Below are 21,476 nucleotides of genomic sequence, written 5' to 3'. Positions count from 1 at the left end.
GTAATTGGAAGAGAAGGCAGGCCAGGCTTTAAATCCCCCCTAATCTGATGAGTTATTTCTGGCTTCTCCGGCTTCTCCTTTGCTGTGAGGAAAGTGAGCACTTCTGTTCCCGTAGCTTCCTCCTTCTCCCTCTTCTCAGGGAGTGAAAGAGGTCATTTGGAAAAGACCAAGGGATAGGATTGTCATATGCAGTGGTCTTCAAAGTGTGATGCCCCAGAAGTACAGCCTCAAAGCCACCGGGAGAAACTTCCCTGGTGGTCTAGTGGTTAAGACTTCCTCTTCCAGTGTAGCGGCTGCGAGTTCGATCCCTGGTCAGGGAGCTAAGAGACCGCATGCCTCTCGGCTAAAAAACCAAAATGTAAAACAGAAGTAACACTGTAACAAAAATTCAATAAAGGCTTAAAAATAAATGGTCCACATCAAAAACATATTTAAAAAATACTACCTGGGAATTTCCTAGATACGTAATTTTTTTCATTCCAACCCAAATCTACTGTATTCAAAGAGGATATGGGGATGGGGGAGTGGGGAGTTGGCTCTCAGCAGCCTGTGGTTTAACAAACTCTCCAGGTGATTCTGTTGCAAGCTGAAGGTTGAGAAGCACTGTCTTAATCAAAGAGAGACTCAGGGGCATTCCAGAATAGGGGAAATTCATATCAATTGCTGGAGACAGGGTTGACTACGTTGCATGGCTCTGAATCTACTCTTGAGGCCCTGGGGATGTCCCCAGTCTGCCTCTGTGCTCAGTGGAAAGAAAAGGAGGAAGGAGGAGGAGTGGTGGGAACATGAATTGGAGTGGTAGAAATGGAGACAGCTTGAATGAGACATATGGGGTTATAAGGAGGAAGGGAAAAATGACAGGGTTGTAAAAGTATACATTGAGATTCCCTGGTGGTCCGGTGGTCCATGCTCCCAATGCAGGGTACTGGGGTTCAATCCCTGGTCAGAGAACTAGATGCCACATACTGCAACTAAGAGTTGTGTGTGTTTGTGTGTGCTGAGTTGCTTCGGTTGTGTCCAATTTTTTGCAGCCCTATGGACCAGGCAACAGTACTGGACTGGGGAGTCAGTCCCTCCTCCAGGGTATCTTCCCAACCCAGGAATTGAACCCACATCTCTCACGTCTCCTGCATTGGGACTCAGGTTCTTTACCACTGGAACCACCTAAGAAGCCGGCAACTAAGAGTTAGCATGCTGCAACTAAAGATCCCATGTGCTGCAATGAAGATCCAGTGAAGCCAAATTTTAAATATATATATACATATATATATATGTATAATACAGTAAAGACCTTCCAGAAGATGGCCCACAATCCTATATCTAAGACTTGATGTATCTTCAGAGATGAGATATTTAATTTTTATGAAAAAATTTTAAAATAATTTCACTGCTTTGGTTTCCTTTTTTAATACTCAAAAAACAGTAAGAATAGTTCTGTTCGGCAAAATTTGCTTTGAACATGAAAATGTTTTATTTAATTCAACAACATCTGTAGCACATTTTTGCTTTTATTTGTAGATGAGAACATTCTTATTTGACTATGAGGAGGAGGCCTTTCTACATCCTCTTAGGAAGAATTGTTTTCTGTCTCCAACATCTGGCTTATTCCTGCAGTGGGTTCTCCTCCTGACTCTCATCTCTGATGAATGATAACCACATGTCTGTCCTATTTCCATGGGTGTGACTGGATCTGAACCCCGTTCCAACTGTGTAGGGACATACAACAAAAGAAGCTGCAGCTGCTGCTGCTTCTTTGGCCAGGACGAGGGAAGGGGATAGACTACCTCACAGCATTTTCACTGTGTGTGTTGCTTGCTGAGTAGCTTAGTCATGTCTGACTCTTTGTGACCCCCTGGACTGTAGCCCTCCAGGCTCCTCTGTCTGTGGAATTATCCCAGCAAGAATACTGGAGTGGGTTGCTATTTCCTTCTCCAGAGGATCTTCCCAACTCAGGGATCAAACCTGAGTCTCCTGTAGCTCCTGCATTGGCAGGCAGATTCATTACCTCTGAGCCACCTGGAACTGCCAGTTAGTACAGGAGACGTAAGAGACACGGATTTGATCCCTGGGTTGGGAAGATCCCCTGGAGTAGGAAATGGCAACCCGCTCCAGTATTCTTTTCAGAATAATCTCATGGACAGAGGAGCCTGGCAGGCTACAGTCCATGGGATTACAAAGAGTTAAACAGGACTGAATGATTGAGCACACAGACACATTTTTTCAAAGCATAGAGACAAAGGAATTAGATCTATAAAGATCTCAGTAACTGGCCAGAGAAAATATAAATTAAAAAATTTCAGAGCGTGAACTTTGATTTTATACCCAGAAATCTAATCCATAGCTAACAGCATAAGTGAAGAAAATGTGTTCTTAAAAATATGCATAATAATCTTGTTTCCTGGTTGAGGTAACAGGGCACTTGTACATTTTCAAGTCTTAGTATGAGAAGTGTTGTTGCATCATCACTTTGCCGCCTTTGATTTGCTGAGTGTAACTTGTGTTAAGAGCATATGCATCACCTTCCTATACAACACAGATGATTCAGTTTCTTTTTGATCTTTTTCTTATTAAAATTTTTATCCAGAAATAAAATTGAAAAGAAATTGAGGTTTCTTCTTTAGCTGAAGCTGCTAGGTTTGCCAGCTTTAGCAAATAGAGGGTTCCTAAATTTGAAATCAGATAAATGATAAATAGGGTTTTGTTTTTTTGTTTAAGTATGTCCCATGCAATATTTGAGACATATTAAACATTTTTTCTTATCTGAAATTTAAGCTTAACAAGATGTCCTGCATTTTAATGTCAACCCTAAATTCCTAGTAACTCCAGAATTATGTCTAACTGTTATAGTCATTGTAAATTGCTGGAGCTGGTCCCCCTCCAAATTTATTTATTTACTTATTTTTAGTTTGTGGCCTCATCCTGCAGCATGTGGGATCCTAGTTCCCTCACCAGGGATTGAACCCACTCACCCTGTATTGGTAGCCAGTGTCTTAACTACTGGACCATTGGGGAAGTCCCAAACTATTAATGAAAAGTTTCCTGAATTACTTATAGCTTCTGCCACAGTGGCTCAGATGGTAAAGAATTTGCCTGCAATGCAGGAGACCCAGATTCAGTCCCTGGGTCGGGAAGATCCCCTGGAGAAGGAAATGGCAACCCACTCCAATATTCTTGCCTGGAGAATCCCATGGACAGAGGTGCCTGGCGGGCTACAGTCCATGGGGTTGCAAAAAGTCAGACACGACTTAGCAGCTAACACTTATATTAGATTGACTGTGGGCTATCTATAGTTTTAAGCACCCACTGTTTTCACTCCTCAAGAAATCAGGCTAGAAAGCAAGGAATGAGAGTGGATCATCCTGAAGACATTCTATATTTTTTATGCAATAACTTTTCAATAGATAATACAGTCACACCTCTTTTTCCCCCTCTGTTTTGGGTTTTCTAAGCTTATAATAAGTGACCTATTGGTGTTTTTTTTTATTGTGATGAAATATACATAACTTAAAATTTGCCATCTTAACTCCTTTAAGTGTACAGTTTAGTGGCATCAAGTACATTGACATTATTGGGCAACTACCAGCACCATGCACCTTCAGAACCTTTTCGTATTGCAAAACTGAAACTCCATACCTATTAAACATTAACTCCTCATTGTCCCGCTCTATCCAGACCCTGGCAAACACCATTCTATTTTCTGATTGTATGAATTTGACTGTTCTAGGTGCTCCCAGCTTTCTGCTGTTGTGAATAACGCTATGAACATGGGTGTAGAAGTTCTTTGGATGTATACCTTGCTGGATTCTATGGTAATCCCAGATTTCCTTTTTTTTTTGTGAGGGCACTGCTGTAGTGTTTTCTATGGCAGCTGTGCCATTTTACTAAGTTCTCATCAGCAGTACATGAGGGTTCTAGTTCCTCCACATCCTCAATGACACTTTCATTTTCTGGGTTGTTTTGATTGTAGCTGCCCTAACAATCAGGACAGCTGTGAGGGAGACAACTCTTATTTTTTTCAGTCCTCATCAGACAGGATGATGAGCATATTTTAGGTTCTTGAGATATGCTTTTTGAATAGAAGTTCATTTTGATGTTTTTGTTGTGTCATACTGTCTCCCGTAGTTAAGAGAGAGCTGTACTACCTCTTTCCATGTCTTTAAGTAGTCTCTTTGCCACCCCACAGACTGTAGTCCACCAGGCTCCTCTCTCTGTGGGATTATCCCAGCAAGCATACTGGAGTGGGTTGCCATACCCTCCTCCAGGGGATCTCCCCAATTCAGGGATCGAACCCCCGCCCCCTGTGTCTCCTGCATTGGCAGGCAGATTCTTTATCACTAGTGCCACCTGGGAAGCCTTAAATAGTAGTAAACTTAAAACATAAATTCTTGCAGTCCTCAGAGAAGGAGCTTTCTTCTCATTTTGTTGATGAGGAGCCAGAAGCTTGGTGCTCTTCGGTACCTTTGCATAGGGAAAATCTGAGCACCTGATTCGGCTGAGCAGGGAGCTACTGAATCATTCCAATCCACATTCTTTCCATCTGGAGACGAAATGCTTTCTGTGTTCATATTTTATGACAGGTTCTCATAACATTTATCATTGATTCTGTGGCTGTCTTAAGGCTTATTCTACGTGAATTGCGTATTAGATACAGAAATAATTCAAACTCATCTTATTTTATTCTTCTTACCTTCTCTTAATCAACCTTTGGCATCTGTGGGCTTAAACGTATTTCTACTTGGACTTCCCTGGTGGTCCAGTGATTAAGACTGTGTGTTTCTACTGCGGGGGACATGGGTTTGGTCACTGGTCAGGGATATTCCATATGCTGTGTGATATGGCCAAAAAAAAGTATTTCAACTTGATTTCAAAATTAATTATTACTTTATGATTAAATTGAGCATTATCATTTATATGGCATATAGCAAATACCTCTACAACGTCCTCGGAAAATATTTTATAGGTACTTTATTCAACAAAGTCATTATTAGAATTTTGAGTTTTTATACTTTTAAATGGCTCCTTAGAGTCAGTGGTTTTTAAGATTTTAGGTCTTTCTGAATTGTTGAGTGTTCTGTTAACCATTTTGGCCTATAATGGTTTCTTTTAAACTAATTTTTCTGGTTTCTCTCTGTGCTTTGAGATTTCGAATGGCTAACTTTGCATGAAACAAGCTTACACCCGGACCATCTGGTGTATCAAGGTGACCAATTCTCAACTTATTTGATTAAATGTTTCTTTCTCAAATGTTCTCTGCTATATGCATACGCACATATTTACCTTCACCTAGGTATCTTGGATTGTATCTTAGATTTAAGACAAGGTCATTGCTTCTCAGTTTTCAGCTCCTTGTTTCACAGAATGTGATGACAACAGTCATTTCAGACAAATTATAAAATCATGCCACAATAAAACCTCTTTTGTACTTTGTCCCAACTTGCCAGTATTAGTACAAGAAATGTGACACTAAACTCTGCTTGTTTATGAATCCCAAATACTGAGGTTTGAAATGCTTAGAAGTGCTGGGTTGGATTTTTGTCTGAGTTAGCATCAGGATTGGAGAAAGACATGGCAGCCCACTCCAGTATTCTTGCCTGGAGAATCCCAGGGACAGAGGAGCCTGGTGGGCTGCGGTCTGTGGGGTCGCACAGAGTCAGACACGACTGAAGTGACTTAGCAGCAGCAGCAGCAGGATTTGTGCAGCCTCCTGTGTCCTGTTAGGCCTTCCTCCCTGACAGCGCCTATGAGAAACTGTGGGTGGCTGAGCGTTAGTTTGCCTTTCTATTCCCAGCTCGGCTGTTTGACCTTGGGAACCAGCACAGCACAATGGGGGAAAAGCACTGCAGTAAAAGGCAGATGACCCAAGGTGCATTTGGTTTTGAGTTAGCCCCTTCATCTCTCTTTATTTCCTGATTTTGAATAGTACCATCTGCCCTGTTCTAATTACCTCACTGCTTACTGTTGTAAGGATAAATATTATTTGCAAGACTTTTTGTAAATTCAAAAGCCCTATACATAGATAATTTTTACGTATTAATTTAGAGAAATGGGTTGGTGTACCATCTACTTAGGGCTTCCTTGGTGGCTATGGAGAATTCATGAAGAATCCTCCTCAGGGCAAGAGACATGGGTTCAGAGGGTTTTATCCTTGGGTCGGGAAGATCCCCTAGAAAGGCAAATGACCCCCCACTCCAGTATTCTTGCCTGAAATCTCATGGACAGGGGAGCCTGGTGGACTACAGTCCATGGGGTTGCAAAGAGTCAAACATGATTGAGCGACTAAACAAACTACCTATTCAAGATGAGAAAATTAATTCATATTAAGTAGTGTTTTTACAATTTCAAGATGTTTTACATATAGATCTCATTTGAACATTTTAGCACTATTGTGAAGTAGGAAGAGATGCTGATATGACCAGACCTATTCTGGGAATAAGGAAACTGAGGATGTTGATACCCAGACTGACAGTCATTCCAACATCGGGAGCCTCAGGGTTAAGATCCCAGGGCCTCTCTGCAGCCCTGGGTCACTGTCATTGCCTCTGCTCTCTCTTCATGCTCCTGAATAGGTGGAAGAAAACCATCATTTGGTGGTCTTGTTATCTCCTTTCAGCTGAGCCCTGTAACACAGGTAAAGTTGGAGCTACTTGGGTTGAAGCAAGAGACAAGGGGCTTAGGGACCTGTAGCTTCAAACCTAGAGCCACTGCACTGGACTTTGTCTCTGGCTTCTCCCTATGACCATTCTATGAATTTCAGGAGCCAGCAACTTTTCCTCATGTGATGCTTCTAGTAGCTTCCTGAATCAGAAATTTACACTTCTGGTGGCCAAGAGTACATACCAGGAAGGGCTCAACAGCAGAATCTGTTTGGGGACAGGGGAGGAATGTGATTATTTGCATAGCAAACATCTTTACATGGATTAGCCATTTATTGGGGGTGGGCAGAGTAGTAACATGGTGGGAGGAGTTTCTGGAAGAAGTAGGGCAGGAAGGCTTGGAATTACCTTGGACTCTTATGTTATTTGACTTGACTTGTTTCCCTAAGTAGATTGTTCTTTAGGAATTCTCGAGGACATTATGTAAGGCTTATTTATATATCTCACAGCATATTAAAAAGCAGAGACATTACTTTACCAACAAAAGCCCATCTAGTCAAAGCTATGGTTTTTCCAGTAGTCATGTATGGTTTTTCTAGTAGTCATATAAAGAAAACTGAGTGCTGAAGAATTGATGCTTTTAAACTGTGGTGTTGGAGGAGACTCTTGAGAGTCCCTTGGACTGCAAGGAGATCCAACCAGTCACTCCTCAATATTCATTGGAAGGACTGATGCTGAAGCTGAAACTCCCAATACTTTGGTCACCTGATGCGAAGAACTGACTCATTGGAAAAGACCCTGATTCTGGGAAAGATTGAAGGCGAGAGGAGAAGGGGGCTACAGAGGATGAGATGGTTGGTTGGCATCACAAACTCGACAGACATTAGCAAACTCTGGGAGCTGGTGAAGGACGGGGAAGCCTGATATGCTGCAGTCCATGGGGTCACAAAGAGTTGGACATGACTGAGCAACTGAACTCAATTGACTGATATATAAGCATATCATATGATACTTGTCTTTTTCTGTCTGATTTCATTCAGTATAACAATCTTAGGTCCATTCATGTTGCTGAAAATGCATTATTTTGTTCCTTTTTCTGAATGAGTAATATTGCATGGATATGTGTACCACATCTTCTGTTCATCTGTTGCTGGACATTCAGGTTGTTTCCATTCTCTGGCTGTTGAATATATTGCTGCAATATTTGGGTATGTGTATCTTTTAGAATTATGATTTTCTCTGAATATATGCCTAGGAATGGGATTGCTGGATCATATGGTACTTCTATTTTTAGTTTTTTAAGGAACCTCCATACTGTTCTCCATCAGTTCAGTTCAGTTCAGTCGCTCAGTTGTGTCCGACTCTTTGTGACTCCATGAATCACAGCACGCCAGTGGCTACCAATTTACATTTGCATGAGCAGTGTAGGAGGATTCCCTTTTCTCTACACCCTCTTAAAAAGCCAGTTTAGTAGTAGATTTTATTCTAAGTTTTTGGACACCAGTTATATATTAGACATTGTTCTAGAGACTTAGATAATATAGTGAACAAAACGGGTTCCTATGCTCTTGGAACTAGCATTTTATGTTTTACTTTAGAAAACAGATATAAACATCGGGAAGAAATTAATTGATAAAGATGTTCATTCTAAATACAACTTGCTTGAGAAAATTGTTAGTGTTTTTTATATATTTGTCTTAATGAATCACATGTTAGGTACATGTTATAAAGTGATGAAAATAATGTGTATGCAAATATATGTATGTGTATTTACCAGTAAATTAGATCACTAGGATCTGGTTCTATGGATGATACAACTTTCAGTTTTACAGTTTTCTCCAGAATTTTATGGCAGAGAGGTTTATAAAGGATTCCTTGTATTCTGTGAGCTTCATGTTATCCATTTATTGTTTAAAAAATCTTTTAGTGTATAACAAATGTATTCATCAGATATGAGTTAAGCACACACTAAATTGAATATATGAGTGGGACAGTTGAAAACGTTTCTGCATTCCCTCTCAGCAGGGCAGTTGCACAATTATAATTGGAAAGTATGTCATTTGTTTACTTAATCCTTTATTTTTCTTCATTTTTATCAAAATACAAAAGACCAGTAAAAAGGAGGTAAAGAATGTTTTCACACATTTCTTGATTTATTTATAATTAATATCATTTTAGGCTATGTTCTAATGGATTTCACTTAAAAATGTTGCTGGAGAGTTTTAAGATCATATCTTAAGTCTTTATTCCCACTCCTGATAGCCTGTGTGGTATAGCAGTTTAGAGCTAAGACTGGGATCTGGTTCAAATCCCAGTCTGGCTTTGATTGGGGGAATGAAAGTGCACACTGGTGTTAGAGTCAGCTCAGAAATTGAATTTAGAAGAAGTAATAATGCATTTGTACCTGGACTGAGCCAGATGGAAGGTGATGTGCCAAGGGGCACCTCGTGGGTGGCAGGGCATCATGTGTATAGACGTGTTTTGGGGATGCTTTTTCTTGAAGCTACAACTGGAAACAGACTATTGGTCATTCATCTGGGAAATGGCAACTTGGGTCTTTTAAGTCTGTAGCATTGCAAACAGTGAGCAGGTCCTTAGCGTGGTGAAAATTCAGAATCCAAAGTTAAAGAGACAACGGGAATAGATAAGAAGGATAAAAGTTAGTAAAATCTCTCTGGAATGGGCTGTTATCCACAACAAAGGTATAGAATAGACAACTGAAAAATATACAGTTTTTATAGGCTTAAAGAAACTAGAGGGGCAGATGAGTAGGGGCTTATAATCTGTATCACTAGGCATGGTGCTTTTTAGAAACTGGTTGATATTCCCTAAAGTATATTATCTTGGTAGAAGGAAAGGAATGCCTAGGAATTATAGTAGTTTTATTTTTAGCTCTTGTTTTTTTCATTTTCTGAGCAGCTGTTTCTTAGGAGTAAGGATTTAGAAGATTATACATACTATCTCAGTAATATTTACTTATAGATTTATGTTATTTTGACCATTGAACATAAAACTGTAACCTGGACATTGTAGCTAGTCTTTTAGAAAAAAATCACCTTCCTTCTTTCTACCCAACTTCCATCATTATTACTTCTCCCGTCATAGTCTTTTACATTGCCACCAGAGTCATCTTTCTGGTTATTTTACTTTCTTAAAATAGAAACTATATTTTAGTGTTTCCCTATTTTCTATAAACCTAAGCCTGAACACCTTGGTATATTTTCTGACTTGGTTGGTTGGATGTCGTTCAGTGGTGTGCCTGTGTGCACAATGTGTGTGGTGTTTTTAAAACTCTTAAGTGTTTTCTACTGTTCTCTCAATATTTTGAGGCAATACCAACTCCTGATTTCTGAAATAATTCTTGAAATTGAAGAAGGTGGAGAAAACCACTGGACCATTCAAATATGATGTAAATCAAATCCCTTATGACTATACAGTGGAAGTGAGAAATAGATTTAAGGGACTAGATCTGATAGACAGTGTGCCTGATGAACTATGGATGGAGATACATGACATTGTATAGGAGACAGGAATCAAGACCATTCCCAAGAAAAAGAAATGCAAAAAAGCAAAATGTCTGTCTGAGGAGGCCTTACAAATAGCTGTGAAAAGAAGGGAAGCAAAAAGCAAAGGAGAAAAAGAAAGATGTACCCATTTGAATGCACAGTTCCAAAGAAAAGCAAGGAGAGATAAGAAAGCCTTTCTCAGCGATCAATGAAAAGAAATAGAGGAAAACAATGGAATGGGAAAGATTAGAGATCTCTTCAAGAAAATTAGAGATACCGAGGGAACATTTCTTGCAAAGATGGGCTCAATAAAGGACAGAAATGGTGTGGACCTAACAGAAGCAGAAGATATTAAGAAGAGGTGGCAAGAATACACAGAAGAACTATACTAAAAAGATGTTCATGACCCAGATAATCACGGTGGTATGATCACTCACCTAGAGCTAGACATCCTGGAATGTGAAGTCAAGTGGGCCTTAGGAAGCATCACTACGAACAAAGCTAGTGGAGGTGATGGAATTTCAATTGAGCTATTTCAAATCCTAAGAAATGATGCTGTGAAAGTGCTGTACTCTGTATGTCAGCAAATTTGGAAAACTCAGCAGTGGCCACAAGACTAGAAAAGGTCAGTTTTCATTCTAATCCCAAAGAAAGGCAAAGAATGCCAAAGAATGCTCAAACTACCACACAGTTGCACTCATCTCCGGAGAAGGCAATGGCAAGCCACTCCAGTACTCTTGCCTGGAAAATCCCATGGTTGGAGGAGCCTGGTAGGCTGCAGTCCGTGGGGTCGCTAAGGGTCGGACATGACTGAAGTGATTTAGCAGCAGCAGCAGCAGCACTCATCTCACACGCTAGTAAAGTAATGCTCAAAATTCTCCTAGCCAGGCTTCAGCAATACCTGAACTATGAACTTCCAGATATTCAAGCTGGTTTTAGAAAAGGCAGAAGAGCCAGAGATCAAATTGCCAACATCTGTTGTATCATCGAAAAAGCAAGAGATTTCCAGAGAAACATTTATTTCTGCTTTATTGACTAAGCCAAAGCCTTTGACCATGTGGATCACAATAAACTGTGGAAAATTCTGAAAGAGATGGGAATACCAGACCACCTGACCTGCCTCTTGAGAAACCTGTATGCAGGTCAGGAAGCAACAGTTAGGACATGGAGTAACAGACTGGTTCCAAACAGGAGAAGGAGTACGTCAAGGCTGTATCTTGTCACCATGCTTATTTAACTTCTATGCAGAGTACATCATGAGGAATGCTGGGCTGGAAGACGCACAAGCTGGAATCAAGATTGCCGGGAGAAATATCAATATCATATCAGATATGCAGATGACACCACCCTCATGGCAGAAAGTGAAGAAGAACTAAAGAACTAAAGAGCCTCTTGATGAAAGTGAAAGAGGAGAGTGAAAAAATTGGCTTAAAGCTCAACATTCAGAAAACAAAGATCATGGCATCTGGTCCCATCATTTCATGGCAAATAGATGGGGAAACAGTGGAAACATGGCTGACTTTATTTTTCTGCGCTCCAGAATCACTGCAGATGGTGATTGCAGCCATAAAATTAAAAGACGCTTGCTCCTTGGAAGGAAAGTTATGACCAACCTAGACAGCATATTAAAAAGCAGAGACATTACTTTACCAACAAACGTCCATCTAGTCAAGGCTATCGTTTTACCAGTGGTGATGTATGGATGTGAGAGTTGGACTATAAAGAAAGCTGAGCACCAAAGAATTGATGCTTTTGAACTGTGGTGTTGGAGAAGACTCTTGAGAGTCCCTTGGACTGCAAGGAGGTCCAACCAGTCCATCCTAAAGGAGATCAATCCTGGGTGTTCATTGGAAGGACTGAGGTTGAAGCTGAAACTCCAGTACTTTGGCCACCTGATGCGAAGAGCTGACTCATTTGAAAAGACCCTGATGCTGAGAAGGATTGAAGGCAGGAGGGGAAGGGGACGACAGAAGATGAGATGGTTGGATGGCATCACTGACTCGATGGACATGGGTTTGGGTAGACTCCGGGAGTTGGTGATGGACAGGGAGGCCTGGCATGCTGTGGTCGCAAAGAGTCGGACTTGACTGAGCGACTGAACTGAACAGTAGTACATCCAATTGTCCTTTCATGCTCCTAGTTTTTTGCTCCACTAATTTCATACTTATGACAATCTGCCTTAAAGCAAGAGGCATCTTTTTCCCCGTTCACTTTAGTGATTATCATATTTTTTATATTTATGATAAACTAAGGATATATTTTGTACAGTCACTATGGTAATTTTATAGAGGCCAAATAGCCACTGTGTACTTTAGAGTTTTAAACTTGTACAACTGCCAAGAGCTTCTGTCACAGATGGAGGAATGACATGGCCACCCAAACCATCTTGCAGATGACAATGTTAAGAACAGAGGAAAATAATTAAAAATAAGAAACTATAATTATTTAAAGATTCTAGAATGTGTTATAGATCAGAGAGAAACGAGGAATATTCAATCTGAGAAAACTGATGGGAGGGGTTCAGAATTGTGAGTTTATAGCTTCTGGTGCAGTAGTGCTTTTCTTTGTAATAACTTGAGTGACATATTGCAGCCTCACTAGGTAAGAGGAGCAGAGATCAAATATCAGGGCTGGAAAAGCATCTGGAAATTTAAAGGGAAATCCTAGCAGCAACAGAATCGTAGAAAGTATGTATCTCAATGCATATATATCTATGGGAGACTCCAGGGAGCCTGGTCAAAAAGATCCCTGTGAGAATAAGTAGAGATTAGAGAGAAAATTACTTACCTGTTAAAAGATAGAGCTAAGAGAAGCCACGTCTGTGAAGGTCATGCTTGTTTTAACTGAGTGTTTCTCAACAGTGTTGAAGCTTTTGGACTTGGAATGTCAGAGAAAGCTGGAAAATTTGAGTAAATTTTATAAAATCAAGAAAATCACAGCAGTTCAGCCCCATCTTTGCCAGAGTCTTTGGCTTACTGACAAATTACACAGCTTAGGTGAGATCCTCAGTCTTTAATGTAAGAATATTTTTGGTGGGAAGCCACAAGAACAAAACAAGCTATCAGTAGCTGCACTCCACATACAGAGGCACATACAGGAGGCAAAGTTTGCAGGGGGTATTCATGTTAGTTAACTGCCTACTCGAAGAGAAGAGCAATAATCCTCAGAGGAACATAACAGAAGCCAGAGTCATTACAGAATATCATCCCACTAGACATGCAAAGACGCAAGAACATTTGACCTTCAAGAAAAATTTCAGGTAGGAGGAAAATGACCTCAGAAGCAAATTGTATCAATAGGAAAGAAGAGTATCAGAAATTATAAATATGTGGGAAAATATAAAAGATAATGATTATTTAAAGCAAAATTATAACTGTATTAGTGGGTTTATAATGTATATAAATGTAATATATATGATAATAGCACTGAGGATGGAGGCAGGAGCAGATAAGTAGAAATGTACTGTTGCATGATTGCTGTGTTTATCTGAATAAATTCAGTATTAACTATAGTTGCTGCTGCTGCTAAGTCGCTTCAGTCGTGTCCAACTCTGTGCGACCCCATAGACGGCAGCCCACCAGGCTCCCCCGTCCCTGGGATTCTCCAGGCAAGAACACTGGAGTGGGTTGCCAATAGTTAAGGGTATTTTAAAAAATGCATATTTTATTTTTTATTTATATATTTATTTGTGAATTTTAAATTATTTTTGCTTGAAGTATAGTTGATTTATAATGTTTCAGGTTATTATAATAAAATGTTTTCCTTTTCAGATTCTTTCCCATTATAGGTTATTACAAGATATTGAATATAGTTCCTTGTTGGTTATCAATTTTATGTGTAGTATTGCTGCTGCTACTGCTGCTAAGTCACTTCAGTCGTGTCCGACTCTGTGTGACCCCATAGACGGAAGCCCACCAGGCTCCCCCGTCCGGGGGATTCTCCAGGCAAGAACACTGGAGTGGGTTGCCATTTCCTTCTCCAATGTGTGAAAGTGAAAAGTGAGAGTGAAGTCGCTCAGTCGTGTCCGACCCTTAGCGACCCCACGGACTGCAGCCCACCAGGCTCCTCCATCCATGGGATTTTCTAGGCAAGAGTACTGGAGTGGTTTGCCATTGCCTTCTCTGATGTGTAGTATTATGTATCTGTTAATCTCAAATTCCTAATTTATCGCACCCCTTCCTCTTTGGTAACTGTAAGTTTATTTCCTAAGTCTGTGAATTTACTTCTGTTTTGTAAATAAGTTCTTTTCTGTCTTTTTTTAGATCCCACATGTAAATGATTCCATAGGATACTTGTCTTTGTCCGACTGACTTCACTGACTCTGATAACCTCTAGGTCCATCCATGTTACTGAAAATGCATGATTTATTTTTTTTGGCTAAGCAAGATTCCGTCTTTATTCATTCGTTGTTGGACATTTAGGTTGCTTCTATGTCTTGGCTATCGTAAATAGTGCTGCTATGAACATTGAAATAGGTGTATATTTTTGAGTTACAGTTTTTGTCTTTTCCAGCTCTCTGCCCAGGAGTGGGATGCTGGATTACATGGTAACTTTATTTTTAGTTTTTTAAGGAACTTTCACACTGTTCTTTTTAGAGCTATACCAATTTACATTCCTGCCGAAAGTCTAGGAGGGTTCTCTTTTCTTGACGCCCTCTCCAGCATTTATTATTTTTTGATGATGGCCATTCTGATCAGTGTAAGGTGACACTTCATGGTAGTTTTGGTTTGCATTTCTCTAATAATTAGCAATGTTGAGCGTCGTTTCATGTGCCTGTTGGCCATAAAGATGCATATTTTAATTTCTAGAGTAGCTACAAAAGTTATGTAGAGATAAAGCTAGAAAATCTACAGCAAAAATAAAATTGATTTAAAAATTTTTGATTAATAGAAAAGAAAGTAGGAAAAAAGGAATCAAACAATGATGGGACAAATTAACAAACACTAAAAGGCAGGCCTAAATATAATCTTATTAATAATTACATCAAATGTTAGTGGACCAATCAAAAGCAGAAATTCTAAGACTAGCTAAAATAACAAAGGCTGACTAATGCTGTCATGAAAGATGCATTTGTAATAAGAAGGTAAAATTATATTAGCAGAAAAGACTGTAAAAAGATACACCATGCAAATAGTAAACAAAAGAAAGTTGGCCTCTTTGCCTAACTTGGAGTACTAACTATAAGGCTGATTAGATCTGCTGGGACCTCCACGTGGAGAGGAGGGGCTTTGTAAAAGTCATCTCAAACTGAGAAAAGCGGTGCTGAGAGATGAAAAGAAAAAAAAAAAAGGTTGAATTGGGTGTAGACTTCAAAACAAGAAGTAATATTAGAGGTAAGGAGGTGTATCTCATAATGACAAATGGTTGATATAATAGGAAGATGTAACAATTATAATTGTATCAGTTCAGTTCAGTTCAGTTGCTCAGTGGTGTCTCTTTGCGACCCCATGAATCGCAGCATGCCAGGCCTCCCTGTCCATCACCAACTCCCAGAGTTCACCCAAACTCATGTGCATCATATGTCGAATAATAAAGTTTCAAAATATAAGAAGTCAAGACTGGCAAAACTGAAGCGAGAAATAGATATATCATAGTTGACACATCTCTCATAACTAACAGAATCAGACCAAAAAAATCAGTCAAGATATGGAAGAGCAAACTGACATTCAAAGCCATCTTAATCCAATTGATACTTGTGGATACAATATTCAACTGCAGAATACTCACTACTTTTGAGTGCATATAGAATCTTCCCCAAGATAGATCATATGCTGAACTACAAAACATGTTTCAATAGATTTCAAAAGATTGAAAGCTTACAGAATATGTTCTCTGACTAGAGTGGAGTTATATTAAAAAATCAAAAATAATAAAAATCTAAGAGAGTCCCAAGTATCTGGAAATTAAGTACCTTGCTGCAAAATTATCATGAGTCAAGAAATTAAAAGGAAGCTTAGGAATATTTTGAATTAAGTGATAAGGCAACATATCAAAAAGAATATTATGACAGGTGCAGTCATAGTAGTCCTTAGAGAGAAATTATAACTTTAAATGTTTATGTTCAGTTCAGTTCAGTCGCTCAGTCGTGTCCGACTCTTTGCGACCCCATGAATCACAGCACGCCAGGCCTCCCTGTCCATCACCAACTCCCGGAGTTCACTCAAACTCATGTCCATCGAGTCGGTGATGCCATCCAGTCATCTCATTCTCTGTTGTCCCCTTCTCCTCCCGCCCCCAGTCCTTCCCAGCATCAGAATCTTTTCCAGTGAGTCAACTCGTTCCATGAGGTGGCCAAAGAATTGGAGTTTCAGCTTTAGCATCAGTCCTTCCAGTGAACACCCAGGATTGATCTCCTTTAGAATGGACTGGATGGATCTCCTTGCAGTCCAAGGGACTCTCAAGAGTCTTCTCCAGCACCACAGTTCAAAAGCATCAATTCTTCGGCGATCAGCCTTCTTCACAGTCCAACTCTCACATCCACACATGACCACTGGAAAAACCGTAGCCTTGACTAGACGGACCTTAGTTGGCAAAGTAATGTCTCTGCTTTTGAATATACTATCTAGATTGGTCATAACTTTCCTTCCAAGGAGTAAGCGTCTTTTAATTTCCTGGCTGCAATCAGCATCCACAGTGATTTTGGAGCCCCCAAAAATAAAGTCTGACACTGTTTCCACTGTTTCCCCATCTATTTCCCATGAAGTGATGGGACCAGATGCCATGATCTTTGTTTTCTGAATGTTGAGCTTCAAGCCAAAGAGGAAAAAAAAGTTTAAAATATTGACCTAAGCTCATGCCTTCAGGCCTTAGGAGACCATTTAGCAGTTGAAACACAAGGATAGGCTGTATTGTGGTAACAAAGAACCCCAAGATCTCAGTAGCTGTATCCACCAAAATTTGCTTTTTGCTCCCTGGTGGCTCAGACAGTAAAGAATCTGCCTGCAGTGCAGGAGACCCGGGTTCAGTCTCTGAGTAGGGAAGATCCCCTGGAGAAGGGAATGGTTACCCACTCCAGTATTTTTGCCTGGAGAATCCCATGGACAGAGGAGCCTGTTGGGCTATAGTTCACGGGGTCACAAAGTGTCAGACACGACTGAGTGACTAGCACTCATTTTCTGTCCAATGGGAATTGGATTTCTGCTCATTCTAGACACTCAGTTTCCCAGGCTTATGGGCTCTACAGCTGCACGTGTGCTCCCGTGCAACAAAGGAGGTCTAACGTGTCAGATCATGAACTGTCCCTTAAAAATTCCACCGGGAGGTGACACATATCATTGGTTGAAATAGTTCTATGGCCACACCTTGCTACAAAGAGAAAAGGATATGCAATCCTGTTGTGAACCTAGATGGTTTGATGGTTTAGTTGCTAAGTTGTGTCTGATTTTTTGCGACCTTATGCACTGTAGCCCACCAAGCTCCTCTGTCCTTGGGATTTTCCAGGCAAGAATACTGAAGTGGGTTGCCAGTTCCTTTTCCAGGGGATCTTCCCCACCCAGGGATTGAACTTGGGTTTTCTGCATTGCGGGCAGATTTCTTTACCAACTGAGTCCCCAAGAGAAGCCCTAGATCCTAGAAGGAGGAGAAATGGAATATTTGTGAACTACTCAAGAAATCTTACAAGGGGGATGAGAGATAAACCATAAAACAGCATTAAAATATATGAATGAGAGTTCCTCAGCCTGAAGCTTGGATGGGGTGGCTCGAAACCCTTCCCAAAGTCACTCTGAGGGATCTCCTAGAGCTTCATAGATTATAGCTCGAAAATCTCTACTTTAAAGAAAACCTCTAGTCTAACAATCTGGAGAACTAGTTTTAGGTTTCAAAGATGTATAACCAAAACATTGAGCTGAATTGATTTCACATTAGATATTGTAATTTTTGAAGCAATTCATTGACTTTGTTGAACTTTTATATTACTTCCTACCCTTGGTATTGTATCTTAAGAGACTTACCCAGGAAATTATGGAAAAATACTAATTATTATATACTGTTTGTTACTGTTATATCATATTAACATACAACATTAATATAGTATTGTTATCTGTTCTTTAGTAAGTTAGATGATTATTATGGTAAATAATTATACTGTTACAAGAACTGTAGAGACAGTGAACTTTTTATTTATTAGTTTATGGTTGCGCTGGTCTTCGTTGCTGCTCGGGCTTTCTTTAATTGCAGTGAGCCAAGGCTACTCTTTGTTGCAGTGGGAAGGCTTCTCATTGCGGTGGCTTCTCCTGTTGCAGGGCCTGGGTTCTAAGTGCACGGGCTTCAGTAGTTGTGGTACATTGGCTCAACTGCCCAGAAACATGTGGCTTCTTCCAGACCAGGGTTCAAATCTGTGTACCCAACATTGGCAGGTAGATTGTTAACCACTGGACCACCAGGGCAATCTGACAGTGAACTTTTAAAACTATTATTTTAGTTTTTTGACAGTGTACTTTTCCCCATCTTTATTGAAGTATAATATGTATACAAAATGCATGTAATTAATGTATGTAACTTGGTGAGTTTGGACATATGTATACACTTGTGTTACTGTGACTACGATCCAGGTCATAAACATATCTATCACCTTCAAAAGTTTCCTTGTGTCTTTTTTTTGATTTTGTTTTTCTTCTTTCCTTCTTCCCTTCCTTCCTTTCTTCCCTAGTAAGAAAACCTAACATGAGATCTAAAAATTATCATATTTCTAACTGTACAATTTCTTATTGTCAACTATAGATTATAGGCAGCAGATCTTTTGAACAGCAGATCTTTTGAACTTACACCTTTTGAGTAACTGTAACTTTGCATTTTTTAATCAGTATGCTAGGGGTTGGTGGTGATACGGGTGGTATTTGGCGTATGGTGGCTGCTGCTGCTAAGTTGCTTCAGTCGTGTCTGACTCTGGCGACCCCATAGATGGCAGCCCACCAGGCTCCTCCATTCCTGGGATTCTCCAGGGAAGAGTACTGGAGTGGGTTGCCATTGCCTTCTCCTTGGTGTATGGCAGGGCTCATCAAAGCCCAAATCTTGGCTTGCTGTATGTTTTGCCTTCTTGTGGAGTTCCTGGGACAGCATACACCAGGAAAGTTGTAATTTGAGAAGCAAAGTGCTATCTCTTAATAACCAGAAGGCTGTGTTGGAGTAGTTTGAATTTGTGTCGTGGGACCAGTGAGGTTAAGTGCTTCAGCATGTATAATTATCCCAGAATATCCAATTCCCAAGTGAACATAGAGTCCCATTACCCTCTCTGATGGACAGAACCAGGGAAAGAGATGTGGAAAGATGTCTTTGAACCCTCTAAAGGCGCAGTGACCTGGCCACTTGGTTATGGTCGCCCTGGGCTTTGGCCAATAAGATGAGCAAGTTCTCCTGGGTTGGGGGGAAGTGGGAGCAGGTAGAGCTTGGAAATAGATGGATCAGACAGAGGTGTATATAGGTGGGAAGAGGGGCAGAAGTGCTAGCTCCTCTTAACAAGATTTTAAGGAGCTTTTCCCCCAAGGCAAACTGTGTCTTTCTTTTAAATTTTTAAAATCTGTTTTCAGTTGAAAGGGGAAAATGAAGTGAAAGTCGCTCAGTTGTGTCCGACTCTTTGTGACCCCATGGACTGTATGGTCCATGGAATTCTCTAGGCCAGAATACTGGAGTGGATAGCCTTTCTCTTCTCCAAGGGATCTTCCCAACCCAGGGATCGAACCCAGGTCTCCTGCATTGCAGGCGGATTCTTTACCAGCTGAGCCACAAGGGAAGCCCAAGAATACTGGAGTGGGTAGCCTATTTGTTCTCCAGTGGATCTTCCTGACCCAGGAATCGAATTGGGATCTCCTGCATTGCAAGCAGATTCTTTACCAACTGAGCTACCAGGGAAGCCTGAAAGGGGAAAGGTTTTCCTTTATTATGTAATGTATAATAAGCTTTACATATTTTTATCTTGTAATTTGTTATTTTTTTTCTGTATTTTTTTTTCCAATTTTATTTATTTTTTTCAAGTTGAACAGACTAAATTTCTTTAAACAAACTTACTTATACTCCAGAGTCCTTTAAAAACTTAATAGCATTTATACATTGAAGGCATTTGATTTTCTTGTAACTAGCACTTCAAATGCAACAAGCATTTGAAGCAACAAGCATTTGACCCAACAAGTAAAACTTTCTACAGTTCATAACTTTTATAAATAAAATAAATTAAATGTACAGTGAATAAGTTCTCTGAAATATTTCAATATTTCTGCAGGTTTAGTAACATCGTAAAATACATTTCAACTAAAATTCACAAATCTAAAAACCTGTTAGGCACAAATCTAAAAACCTGTTAGGCATTTTTAGGCGTTTTAAGTTGGAAATGAAGACCAATGTTACATCGTAATATGCCAATTTCAAATAGTACTTCAAATAGCAAATACTACAGGTTGTCCCAAACTTTAAAAACTGTTCATGAACTCAACAGTGAACTATTGATGGCTATGAGAATTGTTTCCTAGCCTTTTTGAAAATTTCAACCCATTTACGTTTAAGGTAATTATTGATAAGTATGATCCCGTAGCCATTTTCTTTATTGCTTTGGGTTCAAGTTTATACACTCTTTCTGTGTTTCCTGTCTATAGAAGATCCTTTAGCATTTGTTGGAGAGCTGGTTTGGTGATGCTGAATTCCCTCAGCTTTTGCTTGTCTGTAAAGCTTTTGATTTCTCCTTCATATTTGAATGAGATCCTTGCTGGGTATAGTAATCTGGGCTGTAGGGTATTTTCTTTCATCACTTTAAGTATGTCTTGCCACTCCCTTCTGGCCTGAAGAGTTTCTGTTGAAAGATCAGCTGTTATCCTTATGGGAATCCCCTTATGTGTTATTTGCTGCTTTTCCCTTGCTGCTTTTAAGATTTGTTCTTTGTGTTTGATCTTTGTTAATTTGATTAATATGTGTCTTGGAGTATTTCGCCTTGGGTTTATCCTGTTGGGGACTCTCTGGGTTTCTTGGACTTGGGTGATTATTTCTTTCCCTATTTTAGGGAAGTTTTCAACTATTATCTCCTCAAGTATTCTCTCATGGTCTTTCCTTTTGTCTTCTTCTTCTGGGACCCCTATGATTCGAATGTTGGAGAGTTTAACATTGTCCCAGAGGTCTCTAATATTGTCCTCATTTCTTTTAATTCGTTTTTCTTTTTTCCTCTCTGTTTCATTTATTTCTACAATTCTATCTTCTAGTTCGCTTATCCTGTCTTCTGCCTCTGTTATTCTACTGTTTGTTCCCTCCAGAGTGTTTCTGATCTCATCTATTGCATTATTCATTGTATATTGACTCTTTTTTATTTCTTCTAAGTCCTTATTAAATCTTTCTTCCATCTTCTCAATCCTTTTCTCCAGGTTATTTATCTGTAACTCCATTTTGCTTTCAAGAT

At 39.8% G+C, this 21,476-nt stretch overlaps 1 protein-coding gene across 3 annotated transcripts in view; it reads left to right on the top strand.

Moving 5' to 3' along the window:
- The window catches only part of ANK3 (ankyrin 3), a 765,692-nt gene that overhangs the window by 69,026 nt on the left and 675,190 nt on the right, over positions 1–21,476 (top strand). Inside the window, exon 1 of one of the 3 annotated variants that reach the window (XM_088841900.1) lies at positions 3,725–3,809. The exons of the other annotated variants lie outside the window; for them this stretch is intronic. Coding sequence (XP_088698026.1) covers positions 3,759–3,809 — 51 coding nt within the window. The 5' untranslated portion in view covers positions 3,725–3,758. Of the gene's footprint in view, positions 1–3,724; positions 3,810–21,476 lie in introns of those variants that run through there. 3 annotated transcript variants of the gene reach the window in all.

The sequence above is a fragment of the Moschus berezovskii genome, chromosome 12, assembly GCF_049115385.1.
Source record: "Moschus berezovskii isolate FMDL1 chromosome 12, NW_MosBer_1.0, whole genome shotgun sequence".
Classification (NCBI taxonomy): domain Eukaryota; kingdom Metazoa; phylum Chordata; class Mammalia; order Artiodactyla; family Moschidae; genus Moschus; species Moschus berezovskii.
This window is presented reverse-complemented; position numbering and strand designations above follow the sequence as displayed.